The sequence below is a fragment of the Helianthus annuus genome, chromosome 2 (assembly GCF_002127325.2).
Source record: "Helianthus annuus cultivar XRQ/B chromosome 2, HanXRQr2.0-SUNRISE, whole genome shotgun sequence".
In the NCBI taxonomy this organism is placed as follows: Eukaryota; Viridiplantae; Streptophyta; class Magnoliopsida; order Asterales; family Asteraceae; genus Helianthus; species Helianthus annuus.
The window spans coordinates 67,047,116-67,066,238 of NC_035434.2; the positions used below are offsets into that span (position 1 = coordinate 67,047,116).

The 19,123-nt window shown below is 38.5% G+C and overlaps 1 protein-coding gene across 1 annotated transcript in view; it reads left to right on the top strand.

The window, feature by feature from the left end:
• The first annotated feature begins 2,259 nt into the window (after positions 1-2,259).
• The window catches only part of LOC110893214 (zinc finger MYM-type protein 1-like), a 75,135-nt gene continuing 58,271 nt past the window's right edge, over positions 2,260-19,123 (top strand). The window contains exon 1 of the mRNA XM_035981225.1: positions 2,260-2,442. Coding sequence (XP_035837118.1) covers positions 2,260-2,442 — 183 coding nt within the window. The remainder of the gene's footprint in view (positions 2,443-19,123) is intronic.

Here is a 19,123-nt window from a genome sequence, read left to right on the forward strand (position 1 = left end):
GGTAACCCCCGAAATCTTGTTTGAAAGGTCCCTCTTTCTGAGATACTAGGTCTTATACTCAGTGATATGTGGGGTATTATCCCGGGACTTCTAATTTTGCGGAAGCAATTGCCTAGTCCCCGTATAATACTTTCTGCTTGCTTGAAATATAGCGCTGCCCTCAGTACAAAAAATGATGAAACATTGAAAAATGCTAATGATGTGCTGTTGAAGAAAAGATTCTCTAAAGGGAACATACCTAAAGTCAAACCGTCATCTCTCTGCTGAACGGAAGTTCTGACCTGAGCTCTCACGGTTTCGCATTAACCCTTTACAGATATCATCTAGGTATACTCACCTGTAAGACTGAATATTGGGATTTGGATACGGGAGTATATTCAAGAGATGGGACACATGAATAAGTTTAAGTCTATTAAAACACTAATCTTGTATCTCGAAACAGTTGAACTTTGTATGAATATTTAAGTGGGTCAGTATACTGACAATCTAAGTGAATTGTTTAGAAATTAAAATGAAATAAAGCTTAACGGTGTTGGTGTTTTGTCTCAAAAACTGATATGATCCTCTTACAAAAAACTCACAAAAATATTGTATGTAAATATTTCTTTACTGCATTTCTTTATGTAAAATCCAAAAAAAAAAAATTAGTCTGTTTAGCATAAAACTTTGAAAAATTCAAAAAATATTTTCGACAACTGGTGTTGGAAAGCTGATTTTCAAAATTCTAAGTGCTAAACATGATGAACATCATTTGAGGGGGAGTCTGAGTAAAAAGGTTTTAAAAACAATCCTACATGTGGTCATCAGAAGAATCTAAATGTTTTCTACCTCACAATAAAGATAATGGTAGTTGGAATAGATTTGCATATGATTTCTGAGGTTGTAAAATCTTAAAATTATACAAACTTATGTTTGTGGTAGAGAGTGTGCAGGATTGAAATTTGAGAAGAGCCAGGTTCTGATTCCTGAAGATTCTGTGATTAGAGAAAGCCAGGTTTTGATCATGAGCAGAAATGTGAATCAGGTGACGATTTTGAACCTATGAAAGCCAGACTGCGATCCCAGCTTATCGAAAGGGGGAGTCTGTTGATGTTAAGAGCCAGGTCATGATTCTGGAAGCCTGATATTCACACAAGCTGCTGATGCTGATGAACTTAAGGAATCAAGAGATTTAATCAAGAGAAACAAAGAGCCATGTTTAGATCCTGATAAAGGAGTTCGAGGAGAGTCTGTTGGTGCTGATAGAGAAGAAAAGAGAAAGAGATTTGAGGATGCTTTACAGTGTCAGGTACTTCAAAGAGAAGCCCGAAGACTGATAAAGATTGAAGATGTTGAAGACTCGACACTTAAGACTCGTCAACATTCGAGGGGGAGTCTGTTAGTGCATGCGTCTGTCGAGTTCGTCTTGTATCGAGTCATGTACTTAGAATGTTAGAACAGGGCACGTAGTTCGAAATAATGTAATTCCGCTTGAATGGGTTAATTCCTCTTGAATAAGTCATGGAGTAATTCCGCGCGGGATTAGTTTCCACTTGGAATCTAATCCCGTTTGAAACAGTCTCAAGCGGAATCAGTGGGCTATAAATACCCTTCAAGCGAGATTATTTGTAACGATTCCGGTTTGTGCAACGAAGTGCTGCCGAAGTGTCGTCATGCTGTAATTTGTCATCAAATCAATAAAATCGACAGTTAATGAGTATATCTTGCTGTATTGACCTCAAAATGACTGTTTCTGCCTTTCATTTTGAGCATAAACTCTTCTGATCGACTCGTTCGGGTCCATAACCGATCCTACATTTAGGTTTTGATAAATCTAAAGTTAGTTGTTTTCGTTGCAGGGAAAAAGGACACTTCAAGAGGGAGTGCACAAACCACGAAGCAAGTTGAGCTCAAAATCCATTCAACAACAATGGCTACTACCGAAAAGCGATTTATCATCAAGTTGCTCAACAATCACATCAACAAGAACCACAAGTGGCACATGGCAAGAAAGCAATCGAGGAATCATCAAAGAGAGCGTGTTTGGTGAATCAAGATGATAAAAAATCGTCAAACGGATTCAATTGGGACAAATATATTTCAGCTGATAGTAAAGAATGTTTAATAGACCAAGCTGATGAAAAGTTACCAGAAGGTTTTAGTTGGGAGAACTTTAGTTGGGATACTTATTGTCCAGAAAAGGAGATTTTGCAAGCCAAAGCTTTTGTTGATGGAGTTGCTTAAGACAGTGATAATGATGATGATTATTATGCAAGAAGAATGGAAGAGCACTTAAAGTTGATGGAGGAGAGTGACAGTGATGATGAAAAAGCTAAAAAGAAAAAGAAGAAAGCTAAGAAACCTGTCAGTAGTGATGATGAAGAAGTTCCAGTGATAAAGAGAAAGGTAAAAGAAATTCCAGCTTTCAAAGTTGATGTAGAAGCTGATGCACAAAAGATTCCGGTGAAATGTGAGAATTGTGAAGCAATGAAAAAGCAAAACAGTACTTTGATTCACAACATGAACAGATTGAAAGAATCCTATGATGTTCTGAATAAAGCAATGAATCAGTACAACCAATCCAGCAGTGAACAAGCAACAGCTATGAAGACACTTCAAGGAGCTTTCATGACAAAGCAGAATGTTGTCAACAATTACATTGAAAAATGTGCTGTTCTTGAACAGAAACTGGAAACCCAAAGGATTGAAACAGAAAGAGTTAGTCGTTGGTTGAAAAGTTACTCATGTACTTCTTATGTGACACCTGTGCCTCTGCGACCATCAAACAAAAACCAAATCAATGAAATATTGGGTTTTGTTGGACCATTGTTTTGACCCGAAAAGTCAGCCGAGACAGTTCATCCTCACATATAAAGGCGGAATCAGAATATGAAGTTACAACAGCTATTCCTTTCTAATTTCTTCTCTTTTATTGCTTTCTGATTACAATTTGACAGAGTTCCGTTCCACAAGCAATGGTCTCGATCCGCTCAAATGACAACAACATCAGCTATATATAGGCTGAGGGGTTCGCTCTAAATGACCTGACTAATAAGCGAACCACTCATTTTGACTAATAAGCGAACCTGCCTGATGACCTGATAAGCGAACCTATATAGACCCTATGAGCGGACCTCTTTCAAACATATGTTCAGATAAGCGAACCTACAACATAATTCATTATTTTGACTTTCTAAACCCTATGTTGACCTATATTGACCTAAGACTTGATGTAGACGAAGTCAACAGACATTCCGTGCATCAACAGACTCCCCCTTGGATGTTGACATAGTCTTCAGCAATCTTCAGCCCCTGAGTCTTCGGTCTTAGTATTTTCTTCAACTCTCAGTCTTCACATCATTCAATCTTTCTTCACAGGTTTTAGGATCATTACCTGACTCTGACTTCCATCTTCCCTTTGACTAATGATCCAGACTCCCCCTTTCATTGACTCCCCTCTCAATATGCTAGAATCTGAGATATCTGGTTCAAGCTTTGACAGTTAGTTCCATTGGGAATGATAAAGTCCAAACCTGTTTAACCTACACATTCTCTACCTTATCATAAGTTTCACAAATTTATGACAATTGAATTTAGTAAACTTACTGGTAGACATCATTTTCAACAAACATATTAGTTACATCAAGTTCAAATAAATGACCTTAATTAACTAGTCACACAATCTTATAAACCATTTATATATGTCATTCAAAAAATTTTCAACAAAATTTCCCAATCCTGTTCATCATGTTTAGCACTCGAATTTTGAATATCAGCTCTTCAACATCAGTTAGTCGAAAATCTTTTTGGATTTTTGTTTATGAATGAAATGCAGTAAACAAATATATACAGATAATATTTTTGTGAGTTCGTGCAAGAGGATCATATCAGCTATCGACTAGACACTAGTACCGTTAAGCTTGTTATTTCATTTTAAGCTTTTAAACAGTTCGCGTTGATTGTCGATATATTGATCCACTTAAATTCTCACAAAATGTTCAACCTGTTCGGGATACAGATTTAGTGTTTTAGAACTTAAACATCTACATGTGTCCCACCTCAGTATATACTCCCGTATCCAGACCACAGTATTCAGTCTTACAGGTGAGTATACCACAACTGATATCTGTTAAGGGGTTATGTGCGAGGGCCGTGAGAGCTCAGGTCGATACTTTCGTATACGCAGTGAGATGACGGCTTCGACTTTAAGGGGTTATGTGCGAGGATCTTTTGTTACAACAGCAAAGATTATCAATTTTATTGTTTAATCAAATTGCGGAGGGCGAGCTTGTATTTCAAAGCTTTTTGCAGAAAGTATTATCCGGGGACTAGGTCAGTACTTCCATACAGCAGAAGTCCCGGGATAATACCCCAGATATCACTGAGCATAAAGACCTAGTATCTCAGAATACGGGACCCTTCAAACAGGATTTCAGGGGTTACCTATATATCCTGGAGGTGTTCCCCACATAGACGCAAGTGAAATTTATGTTTATATCCCAAACTGATCTACTAATTCTGTGAAAACCTATCGACACATCTTTAGCGAGACTGCTTAATTGCATTTATACATTACACATCTTTAGCGTACTATGCCAGTCTAGCTGATGTACTATCATTTCCCCTATGTGCCCCAAAACTCATTTTTAATTTTTCAATGTTTTTGGCATTTTCAAATTTTCTAATTTTTTTAAAATTTTTCTCCCCCTAAAATCAAAATATGTTTCAATTTTGATTTTCAAGGAAAATTTGAAAACTGTATAAATAAAATGACAAACTGATATCGAATCACTTCAATTCGCCATTCATTGGCATAAACAATCAGAACTCCCCCTGACAACAAACTATTTTCCCATTTAGATTTCAAAACACTTAAGTTTGTTTTAATCAAAATGGTTTTTCCGGAAAATTAGTTTTGTGTGTCATTTCACAAATTCGGGGTTCTTTCATCACATTGTTTTCCTTTAATTACTTGACAGAAAGAGAAATCAAGTACAACTTAATGTCCTTGATTAGTCTTTTGTAATTCGAAATATCACAGTTACCAACCTGTGAATTTCTCAAGAAAGATGCCGATACCTGTTCCACACTTACCAACCTGGGAACTCCGGCAAGTCAGGGTTTTTCATTTGAAAAGATCCACCCAAGCCTGACCAGCCTTGGGTTTGACGGTTTTTACCTCAACAAAAAGCTCTTCTGGTTTTGACACACCAGAATCATTGCCTGAGTGTGGCTTGTCTGACTTTGACCTGTCAGATTCATCGCCGACACTTTTCTTTTTTTTCCTTTTTCTCTTTTGTCCTCAAATTTGTATCTGATGAAACCGTCTTGCTTGACTTTGCAATCGAGTGAATCGTTTCATCAGAACTTTTATTTGAACCAACTGGTGAACCCGAGGACAAAATCCTTTCCAGATATTCTCTGGCCTTCTTCCTCTTCTTTCACAGTCTGTCTTTTTGCCCCTGAGAAAGTTTTACTTTTGTTTCCTGAACTTTAGGTTCTTGAACCTTCTGTTCTTTGGGCTTGACGTTGACTGGTTTCTTTCCCGTTCTTTGAGATTCAACCCTCGATCTTCCCATGGATCTCCTTGGGCAATCTCTGGCAATGTGGCCTCTGATTTGACAGTTAAAGCATCTTCTCGTCTCATAATTCCATCTTTGGCAGTTAACAGCGATGTGTCCTTGATAACCACAGTTGTAACACACCCTGTTATCATACCATGTACCACCTTCACACCAAACGCTCAGATCATAGCATTGTCTGGCTTTGTGGTAATCATCACTCCTTCGAAAAGTTGGATTTGGCTTTGAAGCACTGTGGTCAAACCTGCACCACTTATTACCAACTATTTTTGACTTTTGATTTTTAAATTTTTGTGATTTTTTATTGTGATTGGATGATTGATCTGATGAGCTTTTATTTTCTTTTTGAAAATTTTTCGATTTTTTATCTTTTTGTTTCTATTCCACACTCTTCTTTACAGGTTTTTGCGTTGAGCATTCACCTTTCTCAGTAGAATGTAAAACAGTATTTTTAAACATTTCATTTAATTTCAAAAATGTTTTTCTTTTTTCTTCCTTTTCTTTTTCATCATCAGATTTGTCATCACAATCTTCAATTTTGACTTTGTCAAAATTTGTGACCTTGTCACTTATTGGAACAGAGTTGATTGGTTTTGGACTGGGAAAATTCAACCTATCTGATGAAGTCACAAAACCTTTCAACTTCTTTTCAAGTTCATCAATCTTGATCCTTGAATTCTCAGCTTCATTTTCAAGCTGAGATATTCTTTCAAGATGAGACTTGATTGATTTTTCATTTTCAATTTTAAGATTTTCAAGAACAGATTTTTCATTTTCCAAGACTTTTAACTGTTCTTGAAATCTTGTTTCATTCTCTTTTAGATTTTTGTTTTCCAGTTTAATCCAGAAATCTTCATCTTCTGAAGATTTTCTTTTACTTTCAAAATCTTTTTCATTTTCTTTCAGAATTTTGTTTTCTGATGATAAACTTTCAACAATCTTTAAAAGTTTGTCATTATCAGATCTCAGTTTTTCACAGTTCAGGCGCAAACTCAAAATCTGATCTTCATCAGCCTTCTTCTCAATCTTTAGAGTATTGTTTTCCAATGTCAAACTCTCCACATCCTTCAAGAGTTTCACACTGTCTTCTTCTGATTTTTCGCATTTCAAGCAATTTTCATTCATTTTACCACCTTCAGCTTCTTTCTTTGTTTCCATCATGTATGTACCTGCACAAAAAAATTTAACAAAATCAAGAGGATTCGAATTTTTATCAATATAACAACCCCTCTTAATATCGTATCTCATATTCTTTTTTGCTGCAAGACACACATCAATTCGTTTTCTCATTTCAATGATTACATTCAAATCTATCTTTCTTGATTCTTCTTTTATTTCATCCAATAACTTCCTTTTATCTGCATTTTCATGAAACTGATGATTTGTTATTGTATTGATGAAACTTCTTAAATCAAAACGTGATAGACTAGAATCCCGTTTCAGTCCATTCACAAATTTATCCCACTCCAAAGGTAAAGCCTCAACAAATTTCAAAATTCTTTCCTCACTTAAATGATATATCTTATGTTTTTCTAACTTGATGATTAATTCATAAAACCTTTCCTTCAACATCTCCATTGATTCATTCTCCATACACAAGAAATTTTCGTATCTTTTTACATAAACATTCTCACCATATTTCATCTCATACCAAGCTTCCTTGGTCCAGTTATTTAAGCTTTTAAGATTCTTGTTTTCTTGTTCATCAAACATTTTTCCCACACTTTGTATAATCAAACAAGATCACTTAAAAGAACAATCACAATGAACACTCGAGCGAAACCAAAACTATCAACAATTGTGACAAATAAGCGGACCAGGTTATGTCCAAATAGGCGGACCTGGTATGTATCAGTTCGAGCTAACCTACAAATGTCCATTCGAGCGGACCAGAAATTGTTTGTATAAGCGAACCGGGTGATGTCCGTTCGAGCGGAAGTGTTTCGAGCGGATCTATCAACTAACTACAAGCGAACCTAGCACTTTGTCTGTTCGAGCGGACCTGTCAGTGAAAATGCCTGAATGAGCGAACCTAAGATGCAGCTTCGTGCGAACCTGATAGATAATTTCGAGCGGACCTACGAATGTCCGTAAAAGCGAATCTCACCTTTTACCCAATTTTAACCATTTTTAAGCCGAGTTTTAACCTAAAACTTTCTAGGGTTTGTTATTAGTATGTTTTACACGTAATACTAAAAAATCAGACAATTTCAACCGTAGGAACGACTTCAAATCGAAAAAGTATGAAAGAAAGAGAGTAGAAATCAGAGAATTCGGTAGAATCAAGCTGTAGTAGTATGAACTCCTCGTCCTGAGCTCTGATACCACTTGTTGGACCGTTGTTTTGACCCGAAAAGTCAGCCGAGACAGTTCATCCTCACATATAAAGGCAAAATTAGAATATATGAAGTTACAACAGCTATTCCTTTCTAATTTCTTCTCTTTTATTGCTTTCTGATTACAATTTGACAGAGTTCCGTTCCACAAGCAATGGTCTCGATCCGCTCAAATGACCAACAACATCAGGTATATATAGGCTGAGGGGTTCGCTCAAAATGACCTGACTAATAAGCGAACCACTCATTTTGACTAATAAGCGAACCTGCCTGATGACCTGATAAGCGAACCTATATAGACCCTATGAGCGGACCTCTTTCAAACATATGTTCACATAAGCGAACCTACAACATAATTCATGATTTTGACTTTCTAAACCCTATGTTGACCTATATTGACCTAAGACTTGATGTAGACGAAGTCAACAGACATTCCGTGCATCAACAGGTTTCATACTTGGGATTTGTGTAAACATGTGTATCGTTTGCACATGTCAATTCTTGTTCGATTTCGGGCCTTAAATCGCTTTGTGGAAGGTTATACGCAATTTGATACGTAAATATAACGAGTTTAATGCAACAAACACTCTGGAATAGTGACATAGGCTTAACATACCTTAAATAACCTTTACATAACTTAGAAATAAGTTTTGGATGGTTTGGTATGCCGAAATCAAGTTTGTTCGCTTACAGGGACTAAAATTGACAAACTGCGAAAGTATGCCGATTTGAACTGTAACGAACAATCTGGAACTTGATCATAAGTTAAATATACCCTAAATATCCTTTACATATCTTAGAAATAGGCTTTGAGGTGTTTTGTGCGCAAAAATAAACTTTATGTTCATTCAGGGACTAAAAGCGTAAAAAAGTGCAAAAGTTTGCATTTTCGCGCATATCTTACGTTCTGAATACATCCGGACATCCAAAAATGTGTGTAAGCATTAAAATATTTTATTTTAGTGTTTGGCATAAGTAAATTCCATTCGTCGCTTGATTTGGATCGTTTTTGCGTTCGTTACGACTTCCGTCGTAATTAACGGAACAACGCAACCGTACGAGCAAACGAACCGACATCCAACATATTTTTGAACATGTTTTGAGTTCCCTATACTTTAACTTCATTTTAGAGCCTTGAAATGAGGTTAACAGGGCTTAAACGTGTCAAAAATGAGCCGAAATGCAAGATTCTGAAGTTCAGGACCAAAATTGACATTCTGCCATAGTTATCTTAGGAAGGGAACATAATGAAAAATCTAAATTCCAGTTTGTTCCAGCTGTTCCAGCTGAGAGTAAATCGGATCATAGCTTGCGGGGACCTTTTGTAAGTATTTTTTCGTTCTTTTCATTCATTTTTATCGTTAAAGTCAAACTGTGTTTGACTTTCTACTTTGACCAGTTTATGGTCAACGCGAAGTTCGTTTGAACTTCATAACGAGAGCGTAATCACGATGGTTATGGTCCCTAGTGACTATACCTACTGATTACCACGTTATCTAGGCTCAGTGACGAGTCGTAGTTTCGGCCAAAATGCGTTTTCTCGCGTATTTTGTAACCAAGCTACATATAGGTATCAAAACCGTTTGTTTTGATACCAAACCTGTTTTCCAACTTAACTAAACATGTTTTAGCATGTTTAGCTCGTCACTTTTTAGTTTAGTGCTTGTGTAGAGTCGTAAGTCAAGCGGACTAAACACCCGCTTAGACTTTCGAACACGACCCGTTTGGTCGATCATTAGGATCCGACCAAACATATTTAGTGACCATAGTAGCATAGGGAATAACCTTCCGAGGTTATACCTTATGGTCACCTAGGTTTAATTAATCGTATGATAGGTAGTTTATATGCCTTAGGAAATTACCAAAATACCCTTTTTACGCATAAATTCATTTTAAGCATATGTAGCCTAAATTTTGACATCTAAACTGATTAGACAATAATATTAGACATGTTAAGGCATACATTACTTGTCATAGGACTAGTTAGGTGTTCCGAACGCATTTTATGCGAACGACGCGTTAAAGTAGTGTAAGCTACCTAAACGGGCCATATCGGGTCGTAAGCACTTAGGTTAGGTTTCATTTTAGTATGTAGGCTTTGTTAGACCATATCATATGAGTTCCAATACTCATTTGGTTTACGAAACCTCATACTATCTGATCTTCCGAGTTAGGTCCGGTTATTAATGTAGTTACCTATATTAGGTGTCGTTTGATTTCCGTGATCCCTCTAGCTTTGCTTGGTTGTTTTTCAAGACTTCTAAGCACCCTCAAGTGAGTACATAGACCCCTCTTTTACTGTTTTTCAAATGTTTTGGGGTGAAACACATGTGCCTACTTGTTACTTTCATGTTTTCATGTTTTTATATCATATACTTGCTATGTTCATTAGTACACTATTAATACATGATTTCATTATGTTTTTATGCTACGTATGTCCATTGTGTGCATACTTAGTACATTGTTTTACATTACATTTTGCTGCATATGCTCATCCAGCATATGGACACATTGAATTACATTTTGAACCGTTGTAACTATTTGATTATGTGAACCGTTTGTAACCATTGAATTATGTGAACCGTTTGTAATTGTTGAACCGTGTGAACCATTTGTATCTATTGATTGACATGAACCATTTGAAATCTGTTTGAACCGTTGGGTTAGTGAAGTGATTAGGTAACGGGGTGGGTGTAATGTGCTAAAAGCATGGTGGATACGCCGCTGGTACTTCCTATATATAAGTGCTTTTAACACATTATATATCGTTGCGTTATCTGGATCACTTGGGCAAGGTTATCAAAAACAAAGTTATACTACAAGGTTTTTCTAACAATATATATATACTATTCGAGTTTTTATTTCAAAAATGATTTCCAATCTGGGTTTAATTAAACAAATGTTTTTGGAGTTAAGAAGCATGGCTATGAGATTTTATAAATTATAATCAAATTGATTTGAGTTGGTTAATTATGTCGCAATGCTATACTTTTCAAAATAAGGTTTTTAAATAAGCATTGCAACATGTAAAATGATCCATGAATCTGACACTCACATAAAACCTATGTACTCGCCGGCATTTTTATGCTGACGCATTTTCACATGTGTTTCAGGTACAATAGTTGATGATATTTGATGATGATATTGGTGTATGCTCACATAGGAATGGACGAGGCCTTAGTGACTTAATAACAACGAAAGACTATTTGTTTATGTTCTGTTTCAATTTCTTATGTAATGTAATACATTTGATTTAATAAAACGAAACTATTTATTCCATGGTTGTGAAACAATGATTCTGTTACAACACTCCCCGACGTTTCCGCCACGTTTTGTTGTTTTACGTGGTCGGGGTGTGACAGAAAAGTTGGTATCAGAGCCAATGGTTATAGGGAATTAGGTTATTAGTAATACTTTGACCTAGACTATAACCTTCCTAGGACCATAACGCGAGTTTACTTGCGTTTAGTCATAAAACAATACCGTTGCCTATCTTTAGGCAACAACCACAATAAGAACACAAAATTCGAATCTGCTTTGAAAACTAATCATCTGTTCTAGGATGATTTATTATAAGGTTTTGATCCTTCAAAATTTTCAACATCCTGTCAAAGTTTGGGTCTCATTAATGTGAACACGTGCAAACTAGAAGGGTGGGTGCCTGTACCCTGGGTTTTCTGTCTAAGGCTAGAGTGTTCGTACAAATCCGCAGTATCGGACCAGTAACTCTTACCTAGGAACTATTGGGGTGAGTGTCCACTTATAGGCGAGCATGTCTTCGCGATACACTATGAGGACCTATTTACTTTGATTCAGCCTTTAAGTGTCGTTTGTTTACTTCGTGGTTCAAACAAATGACCATCACCCATGCTTTTGGTCGGTAATTGTAACATCGTATTCTTACCCAATGGCATTTCACTTGTTTCCTCTCTTGTTTCCCCTTTTAGAATGCCTCCAGGACGCAAGAATCAGATACCTATTGAAGATCTGGCAGCTGTCATTACGCAGCAAATGACTGCTGCAATACCGAACATCGTTGCTCAATGTAACCAAGCTCTCAACAACAACAATGCCCCCTGCAACTTCAAGACGTTCAACTCGGCTAAGCCTTCAAAGTTTTCTGGATCTCAAGGAGCGACTGCACTTCTGCAATGGTTCGAGAGTCTAGAGAGCACCTTCAGACATGTTCAATGCCCAACGAGCGAAAGGTAGACTTCGCTTCTAGGTTCTTTGAGAAGCGAGCTTTGACGTGGTGGAACGGTGTGATGAGAGATAGGGGTGCCGATGTGGCACTGGCTCAAACGTGGGAAGAGCTTCGAGCTCTGATGATGAAGGAATTTTGTGCTCGTCACGAGATCAGGGCCTTGGAAAGGGAATTTGATGATCTTAAGCAAGATAGCGGTGAGCATCGAGCCTACACGGATCGTTATGAGGAGTTAAGTCTGTTATGCCCAAACATGGTCACGCCTTTGGATAAGGCAATCGAAAAGTATATTGATGGCCTCCCTGACTCAGTACAAGACATTGTGACTGGTAGTAATCCCACTACAGTTAGACAGGCCATTGAGCTATCCGCTACCTTGACTGAATCTCAGATCAGGAAAGGTAAACTTTTTCGAAAAAAGTGACAAGAAATCGATCGAGGAATCGAAACCCAAGGAGGAACAGACTGGATCCCCTAAGAAGTCAAAGAAGCGAAAGGCTTCTCAGAGCTTCGTCGTGATCACTCACAATGATCAAGCCGTCCCCAACCAACCAGCTCAACCCCCTGCTAGAAAGCCCTACAACGGAACTGCACCCTTGTGCAACCAATGTAGCCACCATCATCATGCCAATGTAAAGTGCCGCAAATGCCAAACTTGTGGACTCATAGGCCATACAGCAAGAGTTTGCCCAGTGGCAGCTGCACCAAATCAAGCTGGCAACACGCTCAAGGTCGTTTTCCACCAGGTTCTTGCTTCAATTATGGCGAGATGGGCCATTTCCGAAGAAATTGCCCAAAGCTTGCTAATGCGAATCCAGCGCAGGGATGAGCATCTGACCAATTGGAAGACAACACAGTTTAGAAATAATCAAGCCTTATGTATTATTTTCTTTTGTGGTCATGGTCCATGAAACAATTGTAATTGTTGTTTATAAATAAATCTTTTATTTTACATCGCAATATATATATTGATGTGGTTGCATGTATAAACAACATATCCCCTACAATACCGACAATTAAGGAATCGCATTCCTTGAAGAACAGACTACCCCCAAAAATTTCTCCCACCTTATGATCTCTTGCGTTTTCCACGAAAATCATAAGTACCCGTTTCCTCCAAGGAAAACAAAGTACAAGGCGCAAGTTACAACTCTGGACGAATACCCAATCCTTGATAGGATACCTAAGGGTATTTCCGTAAGTCCTTAGTTGTTGTATACCTTAATTCGAATGTGATGATTCCTTGTAATAAAAAAATCGAATTTTGGAAGATTATCCTATCTTTCAGAATGATGCTTGAGGACGTTGAAGTCCATCGACTGGGTTCCTGGTATACCTTGAATACCCATGTTCAAATCGTCGTCAAGTTAATAGCAATCAATGACAAGACAATAACAATTTAAAGGTCAAGTTAAACAATTATTTGATTATGTATGTTTTTGTGTGATCCAAATTTTTGTTATCCAAATCCTCGTAGAATCTTCCATATCTTCATATAAGGAAATGCATAGTAGGATACCCAAAGATACTACCTTAAATCCTTAATGGGCTTCTACGTTGTAGTTAAGTCCCTTGGATTATAAAGTACTATTCCATAATTAGACCCCTTGAGTGGTCTAGTTAAACAGATTGATCCAAAAATCTAGTTAGGAATATCATGTGATGATATAGCTGAAAGGACTCCATGGGTGGTCTAATTAAAGAGATCATTTATCGATCTAATTAAAAGGACCTTATGGTGGTTTAGTCACACTCATCACAGGTTTGATTTTATTCCCCTACACATTATGAAACGCACTATGCGGACTATGCAAGGAATCACGTAATTATGGACGCGTACATAATTATGGAATTTAGTGCACAGAAACCACAGCAAGTTTTGTCATGTGTCTAGAGTTAACCCTATTCATTTCCATTTCTGATGAAGCAACCGTTGAAAATGACTCCATCCGTTCATTTTTGTTTTTGAAGATTGTCCGTTGAGGAAATGAATATCCGCTTGTTTATCCTTTTCATTTCTGTTTCTGAGGAAGCAACCGTTGAAAATGACTCTGTCCATTCATTTTCGTTTCTGAAGATTGTCCGTTGAGGAAATGAATATCCGTTTGTTTATTCCTTCATTTCTGTCTCTAAGGAAGCAACCGTTGAAAATGACTCCGTCCGTTCATTTTCGTTTATGAGGATTTTCCGTTGAGGAAATGAATATCCGTTTGTTTATTCCTTCATTTCCATTTCTGAGGAAGCAACCGTTGAAAATAACTCCGTCCGTTCATTTTCGTTTCAGAAGATTGTCCGTTAAGGAAATGAATATCCGTTTGTTCATCCTTTTCATTTCCGTTTCTGAGGAAGCAACCGTTGAAAATGACTCCGTCCGTTCATTTTCGTTTCTGAAGATTGTTCGTTGAGGAAATGAATATCCGTTTGTTTATTCCTTCATTTCCGTTTCTGAGGAAGCAACCGTTGAAAATGACTCCTTTCGTTCATTTTCGTTTCAGAAGATTGTCCGTTAAGGAAATGAATATCCGTTTGTTCATCCTTTTCATTTCCGTCTCTGATGAAGCACCCGTTGAAAATGACTTCGTCTGTTCATTTTCGTTTCTGAAGATTGTCCGTTGAGGAAATGAATCTCTGTTTGTTTATTCCTTCATTTCCGCTTCTGAAGAATACTCGTTGAGGAAAAAGACCCCGTCCGTTCATTTTTGTTTCTGAAGAATGTCTGTTAAGGAAATGACAGGATTATGCCTTGCATATCTCTGGTGGTTATTTGATACAAAGTCACAGACAGACTCCTACGAATAAATTTCGGGAAGAAATTTCCTAAAGTAGGGGAGACTGTGATACCTGTGCCTCTGCAACCATCAAACAAAAACCAAACCAATGAAATATTGGGTATCATACTTGGTATTTGTGTAAACATGTGTATCATTTGCACATGTCAATTCTTGTTCGATTTCGGGCCTTAAATCGCTTTGTGGAAGGTTATACGCGATTTGATGCGTAAATATAACCAGTTTAAAGCAACAAACACTCCGGAATAGTGACATAGGCTTAACATACCTTAAATAACCTTTACATTACTTAGAAATAAATTTTGGATGGTTTGGTATGCCGAAATCAAGTTTGTTCGCTTACAGAGACTAAAATTGACAAACTGCGAAAGTATGCCGATTTGAACTGTAACGAACAATCCGGAACTTGATCATAAGTTAAACATGCCCCAAATATCCTTTACATAGCTTAAAAATAGGCTTTGAGGTGTTTTGTGCGCAAAAATAAACTTCATGTTCATTCAGGGACTAAAAGCGTAAAAAAGTGCATAAGTTTGCATTTTCGCGCGTATCTTACGTTCTGAATACATCCGGACATCCAAAATTTTATGTAAGCATTAAAATATTTTGTTTTAGTGTTTTGCATAAGTAAATTCCATTCGTCGCTTGATTTGGATCGTTTTTGCGTTCGTTACGACTTCCGTCGTAATTAATCGAACAACGCAACCGTACGACCAAACGAACCGACATCCGACATATTTTTGAACATGTGAGTTCTCTATACATTAACTTCATTTTGGAGCTTTTAAATGAGGTTAACGGGGCTTAAACGTGTCAAAAATGAGCCGAAATGCAAGATTCTGAAGTTTAGGGACCAAAATTGACATTCTGCCATAGTTATCTTAGGAAGGGACCAAAATGAAAAATTTAAATTCCAGTTTGTTCCAGCTGTTCCCCTCATTTGCACATGGTTTTAATGAAACTATGGGCTCCCATGGTTTCACAAAACCATGGGCACATGTGTACGGATGAGATCGAAGCTCGTTTTACGATGAACGATCCTAACGGTTCTAGATTTCCTATATATACCCACCTCCTTTCACTTGCAAAACCCACAATGATCTGATTTTGGCTCTCTAAGTTGAAGTTTATGCTTCATACCTGAGAGTAAATCGGATCATAGCTTGCGGGGACCTTTTGTAAGTATTCTTTCGTTCTTTTCATTCGTTTTTATCGTTAAAGTCAAACTGCGTTTGACTTTCTGCTTTGACCAGTTTATGGTCAACGCGAAGTTCGTTTGAACTTCATAACGTGAGCGTAATCACAATGGTTATGGTCCCTAGTGAGTATACCTACTGATTACCACGTTATCTAGGCTCAGTGACGAGTCGTAGTTTCGGCCAAAATGCGTTTTCTCGCGTATTTTGTAACCAAGCTACTTATAGGTATCAAAACCGTTTGTTTTGATACCAAACCTGTTTTCCAACTTAACTAAACATGTTTTAGCATGCTTAGCTCGTCACTTTTTAGTTTAGTGATTGTGTAGAGTCGTAAGTCAAGCGGACTAAACACCCGCTTAGACTTTCGAACACGACCCGTTTGGTCGATCATTAGGATCTGACCAAACATGTTTAGTGACCATAGTAGCATAGGGAATAACCTTCCGAGGTTATACCTTATGGTCACCTAGGTTTAATTAATCGTATGATAGGTAGTTTATATGTCTTAGGAAAATTACCAAAATACCCTTTTTACGCATAAATTCATTTTAAGCATATGTAGCCTAAATTTTGACATCTAAACTGATTAGACAATAATATTAGACATGTTAAGGCATACATTACTTGTCATGACCTCAGGTCAATCTTCGAGTAATAGCTAGACACTTGCAATTGGTCGAGCAGGTCGTCAATGCGTGGAAGAGGATAGCGATTCTTCACAGTCACCTTGTTGAGTTCACGGTAGTCAATGCACATCCTGAAGGTACCGTCTTTCTTTTTCACAAATAATACTGGAGCTCCCCAGGGCGAAGAGCTAGGACGAATAAAACCCTTATCCAAGAGCTCTTGTAGTTGTTTGGACAATTCTTCCAGTTCAGTTGGAGCTAAGCGATACGGTGCACGAGCTATTGGTGCCGCTCCTGGAGCTAGCTCGATCTGGAACTTGACCTGGCGATGAGGCGGTAGCCCAGGTAAATCCTCTGGAAACACTTGAGGAAAGTCACGCACTACAGGAATATCCTCCAATCTCTTCTCTTTCGATGATGCGTCAGTAACCAGTGCCAAAATGGCAGTGTGGCCCTTTCATAAACACTTTTGGGCCTTCAGTAAGGAGATGATGCCAACCACGGCACCACTCTTGTCGCCTTGAACTTCGAGATGTTCTTTACCAGAACGGGGAATACGAACAATCTTCTCCTTGCATAAGATCTCTGCTTGATGTTGAGATAACCAATCCACACCAATGACGATGTCGAAACTACCCAGAGCTATGGGAATGAGATCAATAGAGAAAGTCTGACCAGCGAGGATAAGATTACAACCCTGAACTATGTGTGTGGCCTCTAGACTTTTACCGTTAGCTAATTCTACGACATGTTTAGTGTTCAAAAGTGTTGGTGCGCGCTTGAGCATTTGACTAACTTTTAAAGACATATAACTGGTATCCGCACCCGAATCAAATAATACAGTAACATAAAAGTCGTTGAGAAGAAACTTACCTATAACCACGTTAGGGTCATTCCTTGCATCACCCTGACCCAGCACAAATGCACGACCCCTGGCGCCGTTGTTTCCATCATTGTTTCCCCCGTTGTTGTTCCCATTGCCCTGATTGTTGTTGTTGTTGTTCTGGTTCTGGTTTAACTGGGGGCAGTCTCGCTTGAAGTGGCCTTCAGCGCCACATTGATAGCATCCCCTGTTGCCTCGCTGCTGTTGCTGCTGCTGGTTTCATGGAGCAGGTGGTGGTTGCTGCTGATTCTGATTCGCAGGTCGTGAGCTCCTGCAATCTTTAACCTCATGACCCATCTTGAGGCACCGCTGACAGTGACCCTTGTTGCACTGGCCATTGTGGTGCTTGTTGCAAGTGTTGCACTTTGGAAGGTTTCCTCGATATCCACCCTGTCTTTGACCACCAGAAAATTGCTGACCAGGGCTCTGGTAGTTATCAGTCTTTCGCTGCTGAACCTGAGACTGAGCTGTAGCTGAACCCTTGCTGGAATCCCCATCCCATTTCCGCTTGTTGTCACTGGGAGTAGCGGAAGTAGTAGCTTCGGTAGCACTGATACGTTTGGGCAGCCTGTTCTGTTCCACTGCCTGATCTGTGAGGCTCTGAGCAAGACGTGTAATATCCTGGATATTATCAAGGTTGGCCGATGTCACATGACTTTGAATTTCTGGTGCTAGCCCTTTGAGATACAACTCAATACGCTTGATAAGAGGGTCCACCATAGTTGGACACAAGATGGCCAGCTCGTTTGACCTTTTCATATAAGCCTCAATCCCTGACCCCGTCATTTTCAGATTGAAAAACTCCACTTCTAACTTATGGATGTCATCCCGTGTGCAGTATTCTCGCTTGATTAGTTCCTTGAAGTCATTCCAAGGGGTGGCGTTAGCAGCTGCCAACCCTAACATCTGAACTTGCGCATTCCACCAAGTCAGCGCAATGCCTTCTAGAGTACCAGTGGCGTACTTCACCCTGCGAGCCTCAGGGCATTCACACATTTCAAAGACGGACTCGAGCTTTTCAAACCAATGGAGGAGTCCAACTGCTCCTTCAGTGCCACTGAATGTGCTAGGACGACAGTCCATGAAATTCTTGAAAGTGCAAACAGGTTGCTGAGCGGGTTGACCTCCTGCTTGTGCGGCTGCAAGTGCCACATCAACTTGTTCGTTAATGAGAGCCGTCAACTGGGCTTGAGTCATGTTAATGCGTCCAGCCATGATCTTCATAGCAAAGGTAATGTAAGTGAGAGAGGTTCGCGAAAAATGCGATGACAGAAGAGAGTAAGCACACAAGTGTTCTCAAGCAATAGTTGTTACGTTTATCTAAGCATACCATGAGCAAAGTTCTATGTAATCTAGCAAGTAGGCAATGTAAACATGAATAGTAGTACCTATAGTGTTGAGTCTTGCACGTGGAGCGAAGCGTCGTTGTGGATTGTTGAGCACTGTACAGATTATAGTCTGGTTTTAACAAAAACTTTTTCCCCTTATTAAAACCAAGTTCACTATAACCAATGGCTCTGATACC